Genomic DNA, 23,585 nt, shown 5'->3' on the forward strand with positions numbered 1-23,585 from the left:
TATGCTCCCGCAGGAGCATATACAGGAACACTATATTTGGTTCGCTCGCAGCGCCCTCGCAAAATTTTTCCACACGCCGCGCCTCAGCGGAAAAGCGCCGTTCGGTCCACTTGACCGTTGTCTAGTACACTCTAGTTTGCCTTTAGTTGGTCTGCAGTCTGCTTCGAGAGTAGCTAGCCAGGTTCCGGTCTTTTTCATCTTCGCCATAGTAGAGATGGCCGTCGGTAAAAATAAGGGCCTGTCTAAAGGCGGGAAGAAGGGTGTGAAGAAGAAGATGTAAGTGGAAATATCATCTCTGTTGCATTAATGGGTTATTCCGTGTACCGCCTACACAGAGCAGTGCTCGGAATAGGTGACAGTTCGAGTGGATTGAACTCGATGCCGTTGCGGTGTGGCTGGTACCCGGTGCATGTTACCGCCATGGTCAGCTCATAACTCGTTTGAGATGTAGCACTTGAATTCTGTATTTCATGTTTGCAGTGTTGACCCGTTCACGCGCAAAGATTGGTACGATGTCAAGGCGCCGGCCATGTACGCCGTCAGGAACATCGGCAAAACTTTTGTCAACCGCACGCAAGGCACAAGTGAGTGAAACCATGCCATCTTGTTGCTACTTGTCCTCTTTGTAATCATGATCGGTGTGTGATACATTCGATACTTGCACATGAACCCTCTGGCTCGAGGCCTTTTCCTCTTGCTGGTTCTAAGATTGTGCTACATAAATTCCTGCTCACCACAGGCATGCAGCATCTTGGTGCCTGCCTTCCAAAATAGCTGGAACACGAATTGCTCCTCTAAGTTATAATTCAAGCTATATAAAAGATTGAACGTGCTCTTGATGATTGGAAATTGAACCTAACTGTTCTAATCCGCGTAGTTTCTGAGACGCATGCTGGAATTTTCTTATTGCAGAGATTGCGTCTGAAGGGCTGAAGGGACGTGTGTTCGAAGTCTCGCAAGCCGATTTGACAAACGGAGAGGACGCTTTCCGGAAATTCCGCCTCATCGCCGAGGAAGTGCAGGGGCGCAATGTGTTGACCAACTTCCATGGAATGGACCTGACCACTGACAAGCTTCGTTCCATGGTCAAGAAATGGCAGGTGTGTACGATCGGTGTGCCATGTGCACTGTGGAAATCAGAGGAATAGGCTTCTCATATCAGATTTATTTAGAATAACTTGTCTTGTCCAGAGTGATACATTCGTTGAAACAAAAATTGTTTCTCGTGATCAGTTGCTCCTAGCACACGTAGACACTCATGACCAGTTTCCGTCAGACTAGTACAGCTATTGGGAGCTATGAGGTCCGTTCGATTTTCCTGCACCATTGTGAACCAGTTCATGGTGGTTCACAAGAAGTTCAAAAATTGTGCAGCTTTATTTCTGCAGTGCAGGCCTTATGGTTTGTCAGACTAATGTGCACAGGGTGCGTAAGTTTGAGAGGTCCTGAACTGCTGGTATGATCGGCTTCTGAGGTGTATTAGTACACCTGCGCCTGCATAGACACAGCAGGCGCGCACGTAAGTGGGGTTTCAATGGTGCTTGTGGTCGGGTGCTACGTCGTCTGCTGCACTGCTGCTTTGCACCTGTATGCCTGCACCAAGTTGGCACCGACAGTAGGGAAGGTGCAGCAAAATCGTAAACCAGCCCTGCACCTCTCCTGAAACTTTTAAAATGGAACGACATGGTTCAGAGGGCGCCATTGCTGCACCCCTGAAACAAATGGCAGGGTGTGACACCTCGTGAACTGGTTCAGATGGTGAAGGTGAATTGAACGTACCTATGGTGTCCAGAAGACATTTCACATCCTTCATGGTTTCAAGAATGTGCGCGTTTGAGTGTACTGCCAAGTGGGCAAGTCGTTATAGGTTTCTTGCTGCGAGGTACTTTGCTGTGCTAAATATTTCGCATTCATGCTCCAACTCTCTAGTAGAGCTTCTGTGCATGTAGATTGAGTTGTGCCACAAAGGACAGCATGCTTCATGCATGGCCTGTAATCCATAACAATGTAGCAGACATTGTGGACCAGGATTTGGTGTTCATTTGGATGTCCTGACCCTCTGTGTGCCTAGCAGGCAAACATTGCAGTTTATGTAGTGGCTGAACAAATAAAACCTCTTTCACTGTGTCTGTGCTGGCCATCCTCAATGGAAAAAGCTAGGCATAGCATGGTGTTTTCTACTATGTGGTCCCTACCTGCATGAATCATGTATCACTTCATAAGGGACTCTGGGAGGCATGACCTGACTTGTGTGTTTCAGCCACGGATGGCTGAAGGATACAGGTCACACAGGCACAGGAAATGACATTAACTTTCTAATGCCTCAAGTTTTAACATCATTTGCGTGATGCCACACGGACAAACCTAGCGTCATTTGCCTTGATGTCAATAATTATTTAATGTGTGCTCATCGATACAGCTTGGATAGTGCGGTATAATCAAAGTATTTCAAACATTGCTCTTGTAAAATGTGGTTACTTGGGTTGGCACTACAATGGCTTCAACATGGCAGGTGTAATTTTGCTTCTGGGCTTTTGACATGCAATGGCTGAAGTCACTATGGTCTATTGCAACGTTGTAAGAGGCAGCAGCAAGCTTAAAAGGGACTGACAACCTTTTTTTATGGTATCTGCTCTTAGAGCAATGGAAAGCTTATTGGTGTGAGTGTCCAATCTTAGTGCTAATGTGGAAAATGCTGTGAAACGTTAATCAGAAGTTTTCTATCTGGATTGAGGATATAGTTGTGCACGATAGCCATTATACGCCGACATTGGCGGGAAACTGTGAGTGCGGCTTAAGCTGTACAAAATTAATATTTTGTTTATCAAGCCCATTTGTTTGCAGCTCATGTTTTATAAAGCATTGAATTATTTTTACAATAATAGGTGGTTTTTGAAACTAAGCCCCAGCGACGGCTCCTTCCGTAAAACTGATCTGAAAGGCCATGCTTTTGCTGGGTGCATGTGCCAGGTTTTTTAGGCAAGCCAAGTTAAGTGGTAGGATATGCCATTAGTGCTGTGTATTATTGCAGTGCTGACACCCATGGCACAATTCGTCTATAGCGTTTTGATCTCGAGACCACAGAACTCGGTGTACGAACTTGTAGACTATCGCACATGCAAGAGCCCTCGTGCGCTGCGATGCATCGAACAGCTCTGCCGCTCCACTTGTTACCACGAAGGCAGCGTCACTCTTAGGGCGCACATTCTTAGCAGTACACATACAAACTGCAATTTTAAGCGCTAAGTATGCTGTACTTAATAACAGCCGAATTATCTAAAGTAATCTCATATGCTACATCCGAAGTGCCAAGCTGTAATTGCCAGGCCACGCCACTTACTGGTTGCTGAAGCTTTCACTGCCAATTAAAAATAATTCGTACTTAAATTGTGAACAGTGTGTTGAATTCTATAACTATAAATCATGATCATTTCATTTCTATCAATGTCTTGCAACACATTCTGGCCAGTTCTCACCTTCTAAGCTAACGGCACTACAGCATGCTTAGTTTTACATATCACTATTCATGAGGGCATATAAACTTCTAGGTGAATATTGATTTTTAACCCTTTGAAGATACATTTTTTTTCGCCAAATGTGACTCCCCATCGTCGTTCTTTTTTCCCTCTTCTTTCTCTCTTTTTAAATCAGACTGATGTACTAAAAGATTTACTGCAATTTTTTTAGAGTGACCATAAAGTGACACATTTTCTGCAGGTAGACATGCATTGTTTGTTAATGAATACAGATCGGCTTCCATAAATACTTATATAAGAATAAAAAATCAGATACACTGAAATATTTTGATTCAGCACTTGCGTAGTAGTCCACATCTGAGGAATGGCTGCTCATAGGGTGATCGAACTGTGTATGTGAGCACTCGCAACAAAACTCGATGGCTTTGTGCCCATCAGAAAAACCAAACGAGTTCGAAACTTGTAGTAATCCTTTGTTTTGTCACCAACTAGGGGCAATCAGTTTTCATGAGCCGAGTCCCGAGAAAAGAAATGCAGGCATAGCAGCATCGCTTGTATATATCAGGGCCTGCCTGTGAACCCCTCTGAGCAGTAGACGAGCGACCATCTAGCGGTGACTTTGAAAGATTAGAAACCAGGTACACGTCAGTATCTATGAGCGCAACAAACTACCCGTCAGGCGAAACAGAAACGAGACACCCTCGGAAGCGCTGATGCGCAGATGGTTGCTGAAACGCCAACGTAAAGAAGCCGTGGAATGAAAACAAGGAGGCTGTGAAACAATAAGAAAATATCCTTATACAGTAAAACCTCGTTAAACCGTACCCGCTGAAACATTAGTTTCATTTTAAAAGTATTAGTCAAATCCCCGACTCGGCGGCCATTGAACATAATGTGTTTTCTATCTGCATAAACCATACCAACTTATTGCATACGTATTGGTGTAGTGTTTCCACTTTCTGTCATTCAATCATGGCAGTGCGTCGTCCCCATTTGACAGCCCGTCAGAACAGCAAGCCTCAGAGATGGGAACAATGGCATCCAAGCGCCCTGTGCGTTTTCACGTGAATTCACATAATCATTTTGGCGACGTGCAAGCAAGCAAGCATTTTGCATGGCACCACAGACAAAAAGGTGCAGGTGGTGCCAGTTATAAGGTCTATTCGATACAGCCAAGTTTCTCTGCCCCTATTCACAATGAATAGGTGCAGAGGCCTAGGCGCAGAGGCGCTGCACCTAGGCCTTCGATTTCTTGAGGTGCAGCGGTACACCCTGCACCCCCGTGCTCGATTGCACAGGGTGCGAGGCAAGGTGCTGCTGCGATGCAGTGCACACTTGGACCTTGCAGTGAGTGGGTGCAGGCCAGCACACCATAACTAGCGCCACGTGCACTTTGTGTATGGTGCCGTGCACCTTTTTCTGAGTCGGACAAACCTATGGTGTGCCAAGCTGCACCCACTCACTGCAAGGGTGCACTGCACCACGACGGCGCCTTGCCTTGCAGCCCATTCATTCGAGCACACGGATGCAGGGTGCACCGTTAATAGGTGCAGAGAAACCTGGCTGAAACTGATACAGTCGCTGACCATTTATTCGGACCTCACGGCGACTGCAGAAATGTCCGAATAAACTGGTGTCTGAAAAAGCAGATCAAGAAAAAAAAAAAGAAATCCTTTATTTCCACGCACTTATTCGGGCTCAGCAGTAGGCTTGAAGAAAACATGACTGCGCCATTGCACAGTCACTGCTTGTACATGCTCCGCATGTGACGGCAGCGTAGTACATGGTGCGTCGTCTTCCGACTTGGAGTCATCGTCCGGCGGTGCAGCAGAAACCTGATGAATGATCTCGCTGTCGTCGAGTTCTGCAAATGTCAGTACAGCAGTGTCGGCACCTGTGAAACTGTCCAATGAGACAGTGTCCGGAATCGCAATGCTCGGCAGAACTTTTTCGGTGTCAGTAGGGAGCACATCGGAAGGCGACAAATCTTAGGCCTCCCAGCACCCGCTTGCCGGCATTCCCCAGCGCAGTCTGCGTGGGCACTGTCGGCGCAATTAGACACTTGACGCAATGTTTCCGTATGCCGCGTTAGATCACCGCAATCTCGACACAGTACACAAAGCAAACATCACTGTGCCGTCACGTCGACACCAGTCACATATGCTTTTTTTAATCGCCTTGATTTTACTGTATTGGCAGAAATAAAGATGTAATGGAAGGTCCTCCATAATATGATGCATCATCCGGATTCTCTACATTGAAAACAGGTTGCAACAGATACCCTTTTTCTGAATCTCTTGAGATTCTGTGAGGGCACAAGTAGATCGCAGAAATGCCAAATTAATGCTGGAATTTTCAATTATAGTATGCCACTGCAGTAAAACCTCATTAGAACGATGTTGCATGGGGAGCCAAAGTTAGTTGCTTATATCCATTACTGTCATTTACTGCGATGTATGCCCAATGGGGTGCACAACTTTAAACATGCGTAGTAGACTGCATCACTGCAGCCAGCGAGACTCCTACACAGCCATGCATGTGATGAAGTTTTAATGGCAAAAGAATCATTAGCGTGCACAACACACAACTTAGTCACTGGCTTGATTGCCTTTTATACCAGTCTGACAGTATCTGGTTTCCGCTTTCCATTTAGCACGTCTGTAGTGACTGACGAGCCTCTCTCATTGTGACACCAGCCTATGCGGCGCCGTAGTCAGAAGTGTGATGCTGATATTGTGCCACTCATTACACAAATGGGTGAGGAGTACCGGTGTTGCTCGACTGTGTATTCAACATTTGAACACAAGTTTCACACTTCTGTTCCAAATGTGTCCCAAACCACACTGAAAGCGATATACAGTCGATGCTCATTATAATGGACCTGCATACAACAGGCTCGCGGATATAACTAGTCATATTTCATGCTTGGATTGCTCTACTTATATTAATAATGCAACGAAGTTCACTTTTAATAGCCCACACTACATCAGACTATTGGCTACAGCGGATGAAATTACCGGCAATTTTTGTAAAAATCTGGCGTATAAAATGTACTTTTGCCGTGTCATCACATGCTGGCAACTGACTTGCGAGTGTCGGTCGACGATCGTAGGTCAACATCTCGCGTGAGGGAGTGGGGCTCTAATGCAGTGGTGGCTGCTTACAACAGGGCCAAGTGGGCACCGCATCTTGGAAGCGATCTGTGATCTAGACAAAGGTGCGCGCCCACGTGGGCCTCATTTTGGAAGCGATCTGCGTTGTTTGTAGAGTGCATGTAGTGCCGGTAGCTTCATATGCACTTTGCTTTTGACATTTTGTTCAGGTTGATGCAAAAGATGCACAAAGGTCAATTTGATCGCTGCTGCGATTTCTCACTCCAAAGTTTTGACAGCAACTTTCCGCATTCATTAAGTGAGATGTGTTCACGTTTACATGGGCGTGCATGACGGCGTGCTTGTTAACACTTTCAGGGTCAATGACCTAAATATAGGGCGCCGCAAACAAGTCCAAAATGATCAATGCCGTATATTTAAGGTGCCGTCTGTACGTTTAAAAAGCGCGCCAATTTCCTAATTTTTTTCTTTCCTGCCATGTGCTGCCACTATGTGGGAATACAGGAAATTTTTCTCTCGCGCCTCCCTCATGGTTTTCGTTGCACGGTTTGTTTTAGAGCTAGTTTGCTCTGGCGCGTCCATATACTACCGCTCGTGCATTGGCGCGCGGGCAGGCGGCGGTTTGGGTTTAGTTCCGCAGGCAGTTTCGGCTTCTTGCGCTTGCAAAACTGGTGGCATATTGTTACTAATCACTTACAGGGGTGATCATAGGGAGGGTGCCGCCGTGCATGCGTTTCCTTTGGGGAGTTGGGGACTCGCGAAATCTAATTGCCTCTGGTTGGCGATATAATGCTGATTAGCGGAACTTTGTCACATGCTTTGCTTTTTTGACAAGCACACGACCACACAGTTTTCTTCAGTGCACTCACCTACGCAGTTTGGTTACGCTGTGGACATAAATATTATTGTGAGAGCAGGAACATTTGAAACTTGAGAAATATTCTCGTGTGCACATTTTCTAAGCCACAAATGTGTGTAGCAATGGATCAAATTCTTAATTCTTATAAGCTTATTTCCTTTTTGTTGCTGTTATTCATGAATACAGAGTAGATATATACCAACACAAAATATTTTTCTCACGCTACGGTCACCCTAGAAAAATTACGGTAAATTTTTTTTCAAATAGCTCCCTCAGAATTGGAATCTGCAATAAAAAAAATCGACCCTGAAAAGGTTTAGTTAGTAAGCAAATGTTTATAACCTTATATTGCTGCTAAAACTACAATTCTTACTTTGCATAGCTGTCTACTAATTTTCTAACGCAGTCGATGCTTCGCCTCTTGGGTGAAACTGACCCCCCTCTCTCTCAATCTCTTTTCGTTTCTTTCTTTTTTTAACTTTGGACGTCTGTCACTCACTCTTTGCAATAACGTGGTTACCCATTGCAACCAGTTTCAGTAAGGTGGTTTTGGATATTACGGACTTAGGATAAAACGGACATCTTTTGTTGGATTGTCAGGGTCAGTTGTAACAAGAGTCGACTGTATTTGGTGTTCAGTGGTCTTTTTTTTTTTTTTCAGACCGATCTAATTTATTATATCCATTGGCACAACAGTTTTACATTGTTAAAACGCAGTTTTAGATATGTAAATCTGAGGATTTCAAGGGAAATTTCTTACTTGGCTATATCCGTTATTTCATTGCATCCCATTTCATTATAACTAGGTTTGACTGTGTAAAAGATTACATTTGCACACAAACCCTCTGGCTCGAGGCCTTTTCCTCTTGCTGGTTCTAAGATTGTGCTACATCAATTCCCGCTCACCACAGGCATGCAACACTTAGTGGCTTGCCTTCCATAATAGCTGGAACACAAATTGTACAAGTCATTCAACTACAGTATTTACTCGCATAATGATTGCACTTTTTGTCAAAGAAATTGATGCAAATTTCTGGGTGTGATCACGTGGGTTAAATTTCCCGAGAAAAGAAAAAAAAATTTGTCATCCCGCGTTTGCTGCGGGATGACAAGTCGACAAACAGGCGGCTGCCGCTTTAGCGGTGCGGGACACCAAAACAAAAAATGGCGGCCGGCAGAGCAAGCCGAATGTGCCGAACACGATTTTTTTTCTTCTCATGAGTGCATTACATGCATTGAAACAGTTTCTTCCGCATAAGTAATGAGTAATATTGTTAATATCACCAAGTTTGCAGCAATGATGTAGCCATGTCCACTTTGAGGGGACAGAAACATGGCGGTGCATGCTGCGGAAACTGTGGCATTTGTCTTAAGGGGGGACGTGGCATCTGGAGGTTTCTTAATTTATTTATTAAGCAAATTCAATTCAAAAATGCAGTTACTTTTTTATGTCTCAAGTAACTAATGAGATAACTAATACCCATGTCACACGGGCACATTTGGAAGGCCTTCCAGTCGACGGCCTTCGAAACGCCAGAACTCTATCAACTCAAAGGAGTTGTTGCAGTGCTACACGGCACTTTTGAAAGGCCGTTGAATGGTTCCGGCGTTTCTCGCCAAATTGTGTGGCGTTGCGTATCTTTATTTTCGTTTTCATGTCACAAAAAGTTAAACAGCATTAAAACCACTTAAAAGCACTATAATTTCTTTTATGTTTGTTTATACATTGCCTTACATATATGTTTAGTTTTTAAGTTGTTGAGTAGCGAAACTGCGGCAACATTTGCGTCGCTGCACGTAGCTGTTGTCGAGAGTGTGTGTAGTTCGCGCATATCAAGTGGCAAAAATACTTTATGGAATAATTGATAACACTCATATATAGTATTTTTAGAGTATTTTGGTTTGATTTGTTCTTTCTAACCGTGAGTTGGAGCACACTGTGAACGAGAGAGCATGTTCGTGCTGTTTCCGTTTCCGTTGCTCAAAGGCCATTGAGATTTCGATAGAGTTATAAGGTGCTCCGTTGACTCGATAGACTATTGACTCTGCGGCCGTCGAAACCGCCCGTGTAGCAGCTCGAACTTGACCTTTGAGTCAACTGACTATCGGTTGGAAGGCCTTCCAAACGCCCGTGTGACACGGGTATAAAAATGCATTAGCACGTTTTGGTGAAACAATAGATAAAGATTTACTGGTCAGAAAGTTATATTTATTGCATGAGTGGAAAGCAGAATGTATAGGGATTGCAGTGCTGCAAGCAGTTTTCCAATCCAACAACAAATAGCAATTTAGCAGCTCACTGAAGTTCAATGTTTACAGCACAGCTAATAATAAAAAGAAAAGAAAGCAAACAAAAATATGCTTGCAGCACTTGAAGCTTTATTCATTTAGCTGCCTGTAGCAAAAAAAAAATTACAGCTGTAGCTGTCCTACAAATTAAGATATTGTTGCTCTGAACAGGCAGGGTTAGTAAGAACCTTGTTTTGAGAAAATCAAGAAAAACGAAAACAGCTCAATTTGTTCAAAAACATTGTAAAGCTGTAGTTGAGGCTCAGCTCTTGCATTATAGATGCAGATGCTTTGACATTCTCTGCATTAAACTTCAGCACTGCCTCCGCCACAGCTGCCTGTATGGTGAACAGAGAGGCATGGCGATACTTGGGTGCCAGAGACCAGATAAACGAGTGGAGGCCCTCGTTGATGTTTTAGGTCTTTCCCATCTGGCAACTCTCAAGCAACTTCTTGTCACTCAAATGCTCATAAATGGGCAGCAAGTCCTGGCAGACATGAGGGGGCAGGTTGCGAGGATGCTTTGGTGCTGGCTCGCTCCTAGCCTCGGTGGCATTTTGACGGTACCACGATTTGGGGCCTGTTTGGCAAAATGTGTGGTTTGATTTAAAGTCATTGGAGGTGATATGATAGTAAGTCGCCATCACTGCCTTGTGCATGTCATCCACGTCTCCCTTGTGTGTTTTTAGTGCCCATCCGTAATATGAGCTTAGTCTTGTAATAAGGCCTGCTGTGAGCCGACCCTTTCCACCGAGGCTCTGAAGACCAGAACCTTTGTTTTTTGAAACAAGGTTGTGCAATGCCATACCCATGCGTTTCTGTGCATGGTTTTCGCAGTCCTCCTTGTCTATTTTCAAATAACCGTAAACATTTTCCTCTTGCAGTGCAAAATAAGTACGGCTATCCCCATCATTCAATATAGCGGTATAATGGAGGTTGTGCCGTTCTTGGGACCTCTTGAATAGAATGACGGCGGCCTCCACTTCCATTTCTCCCGATTTTTTCTCAGTATTCGGGCACTGGTGATTCTTCATATTTTCCAAAACCAGGATCATTTTCATTTGGACCCGTCTCGCATCCTGCGCAGAAATTACTCAATACAATGTAATTTAAACAAAGATCCGTAGACAGTTCAATCACGAGGCTGATGTGCGAGGTGTGTCCACCAGTCATCCACGACCCATTGTATGACACTGTGATGCTTCCCGGGGTTGTCGAGACACAATTCGTTGTAAAGGTCGCAAACCGAACGTGCAGAATCACTTGTCACGTTTCAGGCAGCACGATCGGCGGCGGGAGTCAGCTTTTCCTTCACATAGCGTTGCCACGTCTTCGTGTGAAGTCTGCGACGGCTAATGTTCATTGTGGAAAACACATTATTGAGCGCTGTTTGCCGGTTTCCCGTTGCTTGCATTGTGCGAGCGACGAGAATGTTCACAGTGAAGGGGTTTGTTTCTTGTTCACCCTGTATGCGCGTCGAGCTTCACATCGACCTCACATCACAGTTCCCGCGCATAAGAAATAATTGAACAGAGAGTCCATATTTGTGCTCACCTCTGACGATTTTCGCGTCCTCGCCATTGCATACCTTGCACTTAATTCGCGCAAGCAGAATGTTCACCACATCTAAACTTACTATAGTAAACACGGTCCCATCAAGTGGTTCAACAAGTGGTTCAGATCTCACTTCCGTTCCGTCGCGGGAGTGGACGACAGCCGCTGGAGCTTTTCTTAGCTTTTCTTTGTTTGTTTTTTTTTTTCCCTTCTTCCAGTTCTGTGGGCTTCAGGAACTTCGTATTGCAACGAACGCGACCTTCGCACGCGATGGGTTTGTTAGGCCTAGGCCTACATCGGCGGCGTCAGCAGACACGGGTGCGGAGGGGGCGCAACGACTACGACATCCAGATCTGTCACGCTACGTTTCTTGAAGTTGTCAATAAGCGCATGTGGCACCTTTTTTGCACCAAACTTATTCCTCGTATGAAATTTCTTACGGGTCATCGTTTAGTATGGTGTCACTTCTCTCACAATGACTCGGTGCTCAGACAATATGGCGCACAGCTGACCGCGCGGATGAGCGCGATGCAGATGACGCAAAAGGAATCCCGCCAATCGTATGCTGAGCACAGGTCACATGCGCTATACAACCAATAAGGGGCCGCGCTGGGACTCTCTTTTGGTGCGGAAATTTGAGGAAGCCAATGGCAGCATGGAGCCGGAGTTGACGTGAATTTTAAGAAGAAAAATCGCTCTTTCAGGTCACACCAAGATGTCCACGCTAGGATGCGTGAAATGGAAGCTGCGCTTTGTGAAAAAAGTGCTGTTTTTACAATAACTTCGGTTGAAATTCTGCAGGTATCGACAAAATAAAGGTATCTTGTGGCTAAAATATTGATTCAAGAGTTAAAGAAAATCATCGCAGCAATATTCAAGGGTGCGATCGTTACGCAAGTGCAATCATTTATGCAAGTAAATACGGTATGTCTCCAGTTGCTTATGCTCCCATGTATTTTATGTCAGCCATTGATCCTACCACATGCTTTCATAGACCACACTCCAAAACAATGCTAAGCCCAAGCTTTTTATTTCGTATTTTAACACTAGTTGTCATAACAGCAGCATTGTGCTTGATCAGTATGTGGAAGAGAGACCACAATTAGGAGCCAGTAGCAAGGGATGTCCCAGCTCTTTGCACTAGGTAATCGATGCAGGAAGAACAATTTGCTAAAGCATTTGTCGAAAGCAAACTGACCCTGTGCATTGCACATGTCTGTCATCATTAGGCGCATTGGGATAAAACATTTGTTGTAATAGCATGGTTTCATGTTAGGAGACACTGGTGAAAGCATTCTGCTTCAGCTACTGCTGCATTGTCAAAACTGCCATTACAGAATGTTTGTTTACACTGTGTTTTTTTTTTTTTTTTTCCCCGCAGACTTTGATTGAGGCCACAGTTGACGTGCGGACGACTGATGGCTACCTCTTGCGCATGTTCTGCATTGGTTTCACAAAGAAGTGTGCCAACCAGCTGAAGAAGACATGCTATGCACAGCACAACCAGGTTAATAGTGCCTTTCTTTCTCTATCTCTCTCCTGATTAGATTACTGTTGTTTACCTTTTGATGTCACAAACTACCTGCAGCTGTGGCTTTGTGGCCATGGTAAAAAGCCCCAAGTGGACAAAAAAAGACCCCGCTATATCATGCCTTGTAGTCAGATGATTGTTTTCGCACATAAAAACACAATCTCTGTGAAAGTTTCAGTGTGGTCGAAAGCAGCAATTGATTTCCTAACATATCAAAAGTTCCAGGTATTATTTCTGACTAGGCCAGTGAACTAGGTCGAGCTAAGGCCCTGCCTCAAAGGGGTTGACAGGTGCTTAACGCATTTGCAATTTCTCATCCAGGTACGCCTCATCAGGAAAAAAATGACTGAGATGATGATACAGGAGGTGTCTTCCACCAGTCTCAAGGAGGTCGTCAACAAGCTGTAAGTTTTTTTTTTTTTTTTTTTTTTCGTCTTTCATGATACGCTGGGCCAAGACTTCAGTTATCTTGACCACAAAATTCGCCTTTGCCGGATCATATTAATTTGATTGGTCAACATACAGTGCAGTCCACTTATAACAATCTCGAGAAAGACGAAAAATATGATCGTTATAACCGATAATTGCTATATCTGGACTGCAGTTATTAAAAAAAATGCAGAACATACCTTTGCAGCTTCGAACTCGGACTCACTACTTGCTCTAAAGAATAGATGATGTAGAAAGTAGGCTGTGAAAAACAAACTTTATTTCTAGCGCCAATGACCGTGTCAAGGGTTAGGCGTGCCGAAATAGTCCGAAATCTGCGCTTGCTTTTGCGGCAGCTTCAACTTAACAACCGCAGTGTGCATGGATTCCATCGGCTGCGCAATTCTTTTGCATGCACAAAATCAATTAAATGAGATGCAGTCCGGAATCGCAATGCTCGGCAGAACATTTTTAGTGTCAGTAGGGAGCACATCGGAAGGCGACAAATCCTAGGCCTCCCAGCACTCGCTTGCCGGCATTCCCCAGCGCAGTCTGCGTGGGCACTGTCGGCGCATTTACACTTGATGCGATGTTTCCATATGCCACGTTGGATCACCGCAACCTCGACACAGCACACAAAGCAAACATCACCGTGCCGTCACGCAGGCACCAGTTGCACAAACGAAAAAAATCGCCTACTCGCAACGTCGTGCATGAAGACAAATCAGCTGCTGGATTGTCTTGACATGGCTTACTAAGGTGAGACCGGAACTGCTATAGCAATGGCTGTGGCCACAAACCAGGCAGACATGATGATAATGAGCGGGGATTTGCAGTAGCGCCACTTTGTGGGGCAGCAAGGAAGCTCCGTTCAAAACAAAAATGGCGTTCGGCAAGTCGAACCATTTACCGATCAGAGTCTGTGCATGGTGCTCTCGATCGAGTTGGCTCAAGGAGTGTCCGAAAAATCAGACGAGAGGTTGCAAGGTGTCCGAACTTTCGGCTGTTATACATTATGGTCTATGGCGAGAATGGCGGTGCTGCGAAGCAGACTGAATAATCGAGCATGTTCAAATTTTTGGAGTCCGAAAAATCGGTCGGCGATTGTGTAGTGATACAGAGCTGAGCGATGGTGATGCACATAAAGAATAATTTGCATTCCTGAAAGGGTACTTACAGGTATTATCATTTTCCGATTGCAAGAAGAGTAGTCATTCTACATTTCTCTTGTACATTAGGGTGCAAGTTACATTTGGGCTCACATTGCTTTTTACTTTGAGATCATAAGAGCTGGGTGCGTGTTAGAATTGGGTGAATACCACCAAACAAAGCAGCGGTGTCTGGACATATTTGTCTGGCCTGTTTAATTGAATGCACCAGGAAACTCGATGAATTCAATTGTCCCTTCAGGATTAAACTAATGGAAGTTGACTGTATCTTCCAGCGCATTAGTTTTTGAGTGTTAAGTACAGTAAACCCTCTTAACGTGAACTCTGATACCTTAAGGGGGGAGGAGGGGATCGGAACTAACTTTCTTGTTTCTTGACAGAAAGGGCTGAAATTTGGCACACACACTGCATACTGCTAGAAAGAGACAAATCTAAAATTTCATAAAGATATCTTCATTAGTTTTTGTTTTATAAGAATTTATAAGTTCCTTGCTTGTGGAAAGCCTGGCACAGTAACGAAACATGATAGGGAGCTGGGAATACTTTGCATGTTTGCCCAAATGTCTAATCTACATCAAGACAGTGTTCGATTTTTTTTTGGTGCACTAATAATTTTTTGTTCAACATAACACGCACCTGACTGTGCTTCACTGCATGGAGCCATGTAGTAATTGTGAAATAATTAAATAATGGAAAGATAAAGAAACATTTCAAGACTGTCTTTAAGTACAGCACAGCTTATGGATCACAGCAAAACAAACTGGACCAAAATCGGCCCAGCCATTGTTGTGCTACGCTTTCCACGAGCGAGGTCATTGACAAAAAATACGCAACAGAGAAAACTGGCTGCAAAGTTTTAAAAGCACTGCAAATTTATTAAAAAGCACCAGGGCTGTAATATTTTGATTCATTGCTGCCAGGCATCTTCTTGCACCTTTGCTTCTTTGTTTGGTGGGCTTTGGATGCCTTCTTCAGGCGTTCCTTATCCTTTTCTTGAGCCCTCTGGACGGCAAGGGCACCAGGATGTACACCCAAGGTAGCACACATTTCTGAGTAAGCTCTTTGGCTCCCTGAATTGTATTTCAAAATTGCCTCGTTTACTGCTGTCTCTACCGCAAAACGTGAGGCATGCTCATCCTTTGACAATGTTGACCAAATAACTGAGTGCAAGCTTTCAGCTGCATTCTGGGTCCTTCCACCCTTGCAGCGCTCCAGCAAGTGGACATCTGAAAGACGTTGATACAAAGGCAGCATGGCTTGGGAAACTCTGCTCATAAGCTTGTATTTGTGAGCAGGCTGTGGTTCTTTTTTCGCTTCTGCTGCTCTCTGCTCACACCAGCTGAGAGGGCCAGGGGGGCACAGCTCATGGTGGGGGTCACTGTCAGTAGATGACACGTGATAATACGTGGCCATGACAGCTTTCTGCATTGCAGCAACATCATTAGTGTTCTTGCTGATAGCCAGGCCATAGTAGTTGGTGAGCTTTTTTATCAACTGTTGTGTGAGCCCACCTTTGCCACCAAGTGGTTCCCCTTTCTTGGCCTTGCTCACAATGGAGCGAAGGCCAGTGCCCATTCTTTTTTTCACATGGTTTATGCAGTCTTCTTTTGTGACTGCTATAAACCCATATGGCTGCTCGTCTCGCAATGCCTGGAAAACACGGCTGTCTCCATCAGAGATGACTGCAGTATATCGCAGGTCGTTCTTGGCCAATGAACGGCCAAAAAGCTGCAATGCGGCCTCCACTTCCATTCGCCCAGAGCCAACTTCAGTGTTTTTTTGACACTGGTGCTGCTGCCTCCACTGAAGGTATGTGGGGTCACTCTCTGCTGGGCCCAGGCTACACCCAAGGCAGAAGTTTGACAGGACAACACTGTCCAGCACAAGCCCTGTATGAAATTCTGTTATGCATCCAACACCAATGTGGGAGCCGTGACCAAGCGTGAGCCAAGTGCCATCATAAATAACTGTCACATTTTTAGTGAAGCCAACCTCCATCTCGCTGTACACCTTCTTCACAGCAGCTACAGCATCTATAAAGATGTTGTTGGCAGCCTCCCCTGCAGCAGGCTTGAACAGTCCCTTCAAGTGGCCCTGGAATGTTTTGTGGTGCAAACCACGATGGGACACATTCATTGTGGCCCAGAAATCGTTCAGGGCTGTCTGCCCTTTGCCTATTGCTTGAACAGCTTGCATTGAGCGAATGTTTACATCAAACACCCTTGCACTTTCCTTCCTTTGAGAGGACCACTGGGACTCAATAGGGCCACAAGTAGTGCATGACAGCACCATTTTCACTGCCAGACCGAGCCTAGTATCGCAGTGCACACTCACAGAACGCTGTTGGCATCTTGTGCACAGAGTTTTGGCGATCAAAGAGTTAATCGCGGAAAACTGCACAATAATGTACTCACTGTCACAAGGGGCCGAAATTTGTTCTTGGCCTTGCTGGTCCATCAAACTGAACTTCCGCTCAGTTGCGGACACTGCGCGAAGGGAGTGGCGAACGCTGCACGCCTGCGCTTCTGCTGTCACTGCTGAGACGAAATGCGGCTTGAAGCGCGCCTGAATCGTGCAACGTTCGGGCGAAGATTCGTCTGGTGAACCTTGAGTCACCATACTGTAGCTCGTTGACGGTTGGGGCTCACTCGCAGGTTGCGCGTCCCTGTCCCACGATGCGTCGGAAACAGGGTACACCGTCTCTGCTGGCGATGGTGATCTTCGACCCGCGTCACCTCCAACGACGCGATCTCGGTTGCTGACGCACGCGGCCGTACGCACAGGTGCGAGAGCCTCCGTTGGCACGTCTTCCGGTGGCTTGGTTATCGGGGTAGATGGCACAGGGCGATTGTCGGCTTCGCTGCTGGAATCGCGCGGTGCAAGATAGCACGGCACGTTATCCGCGTGTTCAGTAGGGTGCTCCGCTTCACCCGCTGGCCGCAGTCTTTTTCTCGCCGTAGGAGGCTTGCGCTTCCGTTTTCCGAAGGCGTGCTTCGTCAAAAATTTCTTTTCGAACGAGCGACGATCCATCACTGATCTGAGAGCTTTCAGAAATCCGAATTCTGCGAGTGTCAAATGAAGACCAACGCCGGCGTGGTTTGCAAAGCAGACAACTGCGGCCGGCCGTGGTTGCCAGCTTGCCCGCTGCCGCAGCAGCAACCAATGGCGAGACGCCTTTCAGCGCGGGAACCAATCGGAGGCCCGCTTTCATCGCAGGGCCCGTGTGACAGCCTCTAGCAGACCCGCGCTTCTTTTGTGTTTGTGTGTTTGTTACAAGATGGCGACGACCGAAGAATTCAGAAACGGAACGGCGAAACTTCGAGCTTTCGAACGATACCAAGATGGCGGCGCTCGGTGGCGGGAAAGACGAGTTAGGGCTCCGCGAACTGCGGTGATTTTACGCGATTTGAAGCTGCTTTCTCGCCCTATACACTGATAAATTATTTTTTTTCGGGCACTTTTAGTGCGTTTTCAGCCAAACCATTTTGATACAATGTAGATTAGGCATTGCAGATACCGAAACGCGTCGTTGCCAAAAATCGATATTTTTTGCGATTTTCGCGATCTGATCCCCGCGTCCCCCCTTAAATATCGATTAAGTCGAAATTTTCAACCCTTGTGTTTTTCACCTCTTATCGAAAAGGTTTTGCACCGTACTTCTGTTATCTCAATATCACGCTGTCAGTGACACATCAGTATGGCCACAGCTTATTGTGATGTTGGGCAAGATGACCGGCACTTTTAAGCAGGTGCGATAAGCCCAAGTGCTGTGCCCAAAAGAAACCAGCATGTGAGTCCATGGCAATTAAGCGAGATCGCAGCTTGATCAGGATGCTTGAGATCTTCATGCTCGAGCGACAGTGAGGCATAGATGCCATGTCACTCACAAGGCGTCTATTGTAGCATGACAATTGCACTCTTCCTTACTTTGTTTTTGATGTTAAATTGTCCAGAATTTGTGATGCAGAAAGCAGCGTCAACTTTATGGACGTTTGAAAATGGTTATGCACGAATGACTGGATTCAAGCACCGTATATACCCGCGTAATGAATGCACTTTTCTTTTTCCAGTGTACCGAAGAAAAGTTGGGGGGGGGGGTGCTTGCATCATGCGGGGTAGATTTCGTGGAGACATTTCCTAAACAGCAAAAATTGAAAAGCACGACAGTAGTTATTTAAAATATGCATAAGATAACTCATCTTTGCAGTAAAAATACATGTACTATACGATTTGCAAACTGTAACTTCACTCTGCATTGGAACCACCTGCCCTGCCGCTCACTTCGCTGGCATGCTTCATCCACTTCGTGGTTACACATTAGAATAAAGAACCAACGCGTCAGCGATGCGAAGTCAGCACGACCTAGGCCAGTTACGTGCGGCGAAACTGAATGCGCACTCCGAACAGTGATCTGATTTTTCGCGACTAATTTGGCATTGTGTTTATTATGCAAGTAAATATGGTATATCATTAGGATCAGTCTCGACTTTGTGCCAAGCATGCAGTCTTGGCACAGTGCCAGTTACACTGTTGCCCATAGACGCCAACCTCTCCAGTGCTGATGCACGTGAAAGTGACAAAAAATATTGCCAACAGTATTTCTGAAGGGCTCCATGTGGTCTATGATCAGTCAGAGGGCTTTTGTTGTTGTGATTTGGCTTATCTTGAAACTGCATATGTCAGTTTTCTTGCTTCTTTTTTTTTTTAACGGTTGCAGCTAAGGGGGTTTTACTATATGTATATTTGACATCACTGCATGCTTTTTCTTTTAACAGTATTCCTGGAAGCATTGGCAAGGACATCGAAAAGAGCTGCCAGCACATCTACCCTCTGCATGATGTGCTCATCCGCAAAGTGAAGGTGCTCAAGAAGCCTAAATTTGAATGTAAGTACACAGCCTTGTAACTTGTCCTTTTGTTTGTATGTTTGTCCTTTGTTGCTGCCAATTAAGTATCTAGGTGTATGTTTATTCTACTGCCGTATATTCTCTTGTAAAGGGCCACACATTTTTCTTAAATTTGGGCCCAAATTTCGTGAGTGCAGAAGCAAAAAGTGTACTGCATTGGTACTGGGTAGAGATGCTCCTGCACTGTTGTAACTGACAAGGTGCACATGTGAAAGGGGGGGGGGGGAGGGCGCCACGCACCAGTAGCTTTTTCTGAAATAATTGGTTCCAAATTTAGAGGTGCAGCCATTATACAAGAATGTTCAGGAATTTAACCTGCACATATAAATACCCCCCCTCCCCCTTAAAATATTTTCCATCGAAATGTGCAAAGCCTATAGACCGTTTTTTTCGTAGGCACCACCATATTGTGAACGCAGTGGCGCCGCCTATGAGCAGCGCCATACTGGCTTGGGTGAAAGCGGTCTTTTGCATGGCACGTATACACTCAGCGGTAGGTTCTGGCGTTTGTTTTCACGGTCGCGCGGCCTGTTTAATATGACGTCCGTCTTCTACGTGGTAAATGGTTCTCTGAGACGTGCTGAAGTGGTATAAGGCGTCATCGCCGGAGTTTCTGCAGGCGTTGAGGTGGACAGAACACGCAGCGCGATGTGTGCGCGCATATTGGAGCCTACAATCAGCCTCGGAAATCAGTTGTGTATTTCCGAATGTTCTAATCGCTAATGTGACCTTATTGCAGTATTATCCTCTATTTCTAAGCTGCGGTTTAGGAGCCATGAAACATACGCGACGATCGTAACAGCGTGGGTACCATTCTGCTACGATAGGAGCTGTGTTATTATACTTTGACAAGCGTTCAAACTGTTCGCTGCAGGTTACATTGTGTGACTACTTGGTTGGATGGATGAGGTTTCCACCAATAAATAAAATAGTTTTAGCTAGTAATAGCAGCATACTTTACAGTCTGAACTAGGCTTGTCCAGCAAAGCGACCGTTTACGAACTGCGCGAGTGTCCTAAGCAATAGCTAGGTGCTGGATTACAGATATCTTTGTTCTATATAGCGCATGGTCCAAGCATACGGCATCAGCAGTTATATATTTATAAACGTTGTGCGACGTTAGCCAGTTTTCTCTTGCTTTTTTAGAGAAAGAGGATGATAACCGAATTTTTTTTTTTTTTTCGATTGTGTTCGTTCAGTTCTCTACGACACACTCACACGTATTACGGAAATTTTGCGCTCAAAAATAGGCATCACATTCTTTTTAAGCGAACCCTCTCATATATTATGGCTGCATGTATACAGGCCAAAAAGGCAATGTCAAAGCACACAGCTTATATATGTATCATGCTGGCTCACCAACTGCAGTGATCGCTGTGTTGAGCAGCGCCATGGGCCTCATGTAGCAAGACTAGCGTAGACATATGGTAATTTCAAGCATACTAGATTTGAAATGCGTGAGAACGATGCAGGTGTATCACAAATATTTGATAGCGCCTGCCGCTCAGATGTTTCGTGGTTACCTTAGGTTGGCCGTGCACGAGCATGCACTCTTATGTTTTATGTTTTACTCCCTACGCCAATAGATCAGACAGCTGATTTACCATTTAATGCTGGTAATACAGAGACGCTGGTTTTCTTTTTCTTTGTTGAATTAAAATGGATATAAGCAAAATAGTAAACAACACATAACGCAACGCGACTGATAATGCGCGTCACATTTTTGCGCCCCCAAGACATATTTCTGCCTACAGTAGTTACCGATGCACCGAATGGCTTCCCTGACGACCTTATATGAACGAACATGGCGTAAATTTCACAAAGTAAGATCTAAAACATCTCAAAATCGTTCCGCAGCACGCGACAGCAATACTTTCAAGCAGCGCCGCGCCGGATCGCCCAAGCCAGAGAGGAGGAAAGGCTCTCCGCGCACCCTATTTTCCTCGCCCTATGAAACAGTCTATAGAGAAGAAGCAAAATCACTGAACGGGGGAAACAAATATTTTGCTGAAGACTTTTTTCGGAAATAGGTGGGCAATGCCAGGCAGAAAACTGGAAGTGGGCTTCACCCCAAGGCACCTGTGACTTTTATTTTGTTTATAGAATTTGTAGGCAGCTCTCGTAATATTTGAACCATAAGTGTATGTTTGCTTTACATTACATGTGTGACACCACTGCAGCCGGAGATCTTGTATTGGTCTATTTACTCTGATGTGCTATTCGCATGCCAAGCTTCTTCCTTGTCCCGTGTTCCTGCTCTAAACCAACAAATGACGCCTGCTACTTGTCATTCATTGTTGGCCGAAGACATTTAGCCAGAAACTCCGTACTCAATAGCAAAACTCTGCAAGAAAATTTTTTTCTGGTATGTTGTCTGCAGGCAACACTTGTCAATGAAGGCTTAAGTGAAAAGCCTTCCATTATTGTCATGCCTCTCAGCTATTTGTCATTGACTAACAGGTCACAGTGTAGCTGTGTATGGGACAGGTGTATTCAGCTTTGAGGCTTCCTCATGAAGGGTTACCTCAAGTGAGTCGCAGCCATGCCACAGTCTTGTTACTAGCTATTAACAGTCTTTGCAAGGATATTTTATATGGTTCTGGTTAATACTTCTTAAAAAATCTATCTAGAAACAGTGTCAACGGCATTTGTAAGTGCAATCATCAACCATTTATTCTTACAGCTTCATGGCACTGCCATTGGCCCTAAACTCTATAAGGACAACCAAAATTTTGAGACACTTTACAGTGCGCAGTTTCATAATTCGGACTTCGCATTCATGCAGAAATAGCGTTATTTTTGTTTTTAATATGTTGCCGGTGCCTCTTCGAAATGGGAACTAGCAGCAGTCAATGGTCACACCCAAGCCGCTAAGTTGTGAAGGCTGCATGTGCGGTTTGTTATGCAAGAATACTAGTTCCACAAAGTCAGTGTTGCTATTTTAACACGTAAATGAACAGACACAGTACTGGGAGACTTTAAACAGTTTTAAGTGTTCAATGAGGGTGGCAATTAAATGAGCTAGTGCCGGAATATGTGGAAAAGAGAATGTGTGGCTATTGTTTCCTCTTTTGTATTAAATATGTGTAGACAATAATGAATTATGTATTACAGCAGACTTACTTATGTGATGATTTTCGTCCTGAGAAAGCGGGATTTGTGTGGAAAGGACCGTTTGAAGCCAAGCAATGTTTGAGACAAGCCTTGCAAACCCACATATTATCGTAGTTTCCTACTGAGGTTTCTAGAAGCAAATGGGGTGCTGCGATTATTCAGCTACCATGGTCAGTACATAGATTTGTTTGATCCTCATGCTCATGGGTTCAGACGTTCTAGAGGCCTTGTTTACTATGCGTTATCAGCCTTTGTTGGACAAATTTCATAGCAGAATAATATTTTTGTAAGTGCAGGAGACAATCAGACTTCGCACATGTGGCAATTGTAGCACAATGTTTTGTTGAATATAATCAGTTTTACAAAGTTGTGAAGCCGTTTGAAGCCATAAGGATACAGTTTAGGCAAATTCATGTACTGCCCATTATTCGCATGTTGACCGAATCACCATACTTGCAACTCCTGTAGATATAAGTGCCAGAGTTCCCTATAGTAATATTTGTAGGAAATTATGTGCATACCAGCATTCCCAAGATGGCACAGCACTCATTAGGGAACTTGCTAGGTAGTGGCACCAGTTCTTTCTCTATGCAATTTTGCAAGAAAGTGCCAACTACTAGAAAGTAATGCTATGCTGTTTGCTAAGCATCTAGTATTTATTTTACTGTGGAATAATTTGTATTAAGTTTTGTCCGGTGCATTGCATTTTCATTGACATTTGCTTGCTTTATTTACAGTGGGCAAGCTCCTGGAATTGCACGGAGAAGGTTCTGGCAAAGGTGGTGCTAGTGCAACTGCATCTGCCGCCAAAGGCGAAGAAGGCGTGAAAGTGGATAGACCAGAGGGCTATGAGCCCCCTGTGCTTGAAACAGTCTGAGCACATTTGAATAAATGACCATGAACACACAGCTTTCAATCTGTTCGCTTTGGGATTTCAGAAATAGTCACTGCAAAAGGACTAAAAGTTAGCCTTGCCGGTGCAACTCATGGGCAGTGTATGGCTGCCACACTTTTACTTGCGTCATGAATTTGAATCCCAACTGCAGTATGCAGAAACATACAGAGTATCAGGGGCATGTTATACCCCAGGCAGTCAAACTGAATTGTGGAATCGCTTGTACCATGTCTTAAAGCAGAGGGCTAAA

At 44.9% G+C, this 23,585-nt stretch overlaps 1 protein-coding gene across 1 annotated transcript; it reads left to right on the forward strand.

The window, feature by feature from the left end:
• The first annotated feature begins 117 nt into the window (after nucleotides 1–117).
• RpS3A (ribosomal protein S3A) lies at nucleotides 118–23,348 on the forward strand. The gene is made up of 7 exons (XM_075688313.1): nucleotides 118–276; nucleotides 481–584; nucleotides 913–1,100; nucleotides 12,673–12,798; nucleotides 13,144–13,226; nucleotides 19,196–19,305; nucleotides 23,178–23,348. Exons 1-7 carry the CDS (start codon nucleotides 215–217, stop codon nucleotides 23,315–23,317), a joined length of 813 nt encoding a protein of 270 aa, XP_075544428.1. The 5' UTR covers nucleotides 118–214; the 3' UTR covers nucleotides 23,318–23,348.
• The last annotated feature ends 237 nt before the right edge of the window (nucleotides 23,349–23,585 follow it).

This window comes from Dermacentor variabilis, chromosome 4 (genome assembly GCF_050947875.1).
Source record: "Dermacentor variabilis isolate Ectoservices chromosome 4, ASM5094787v1, whole genome shotgun sequence".
NCBI lineage: Eukaryota > Metazoa > Arthropoda > Arachnida > Ixodida > Ixodidae > Dermacentor > Dermacentor variabilis.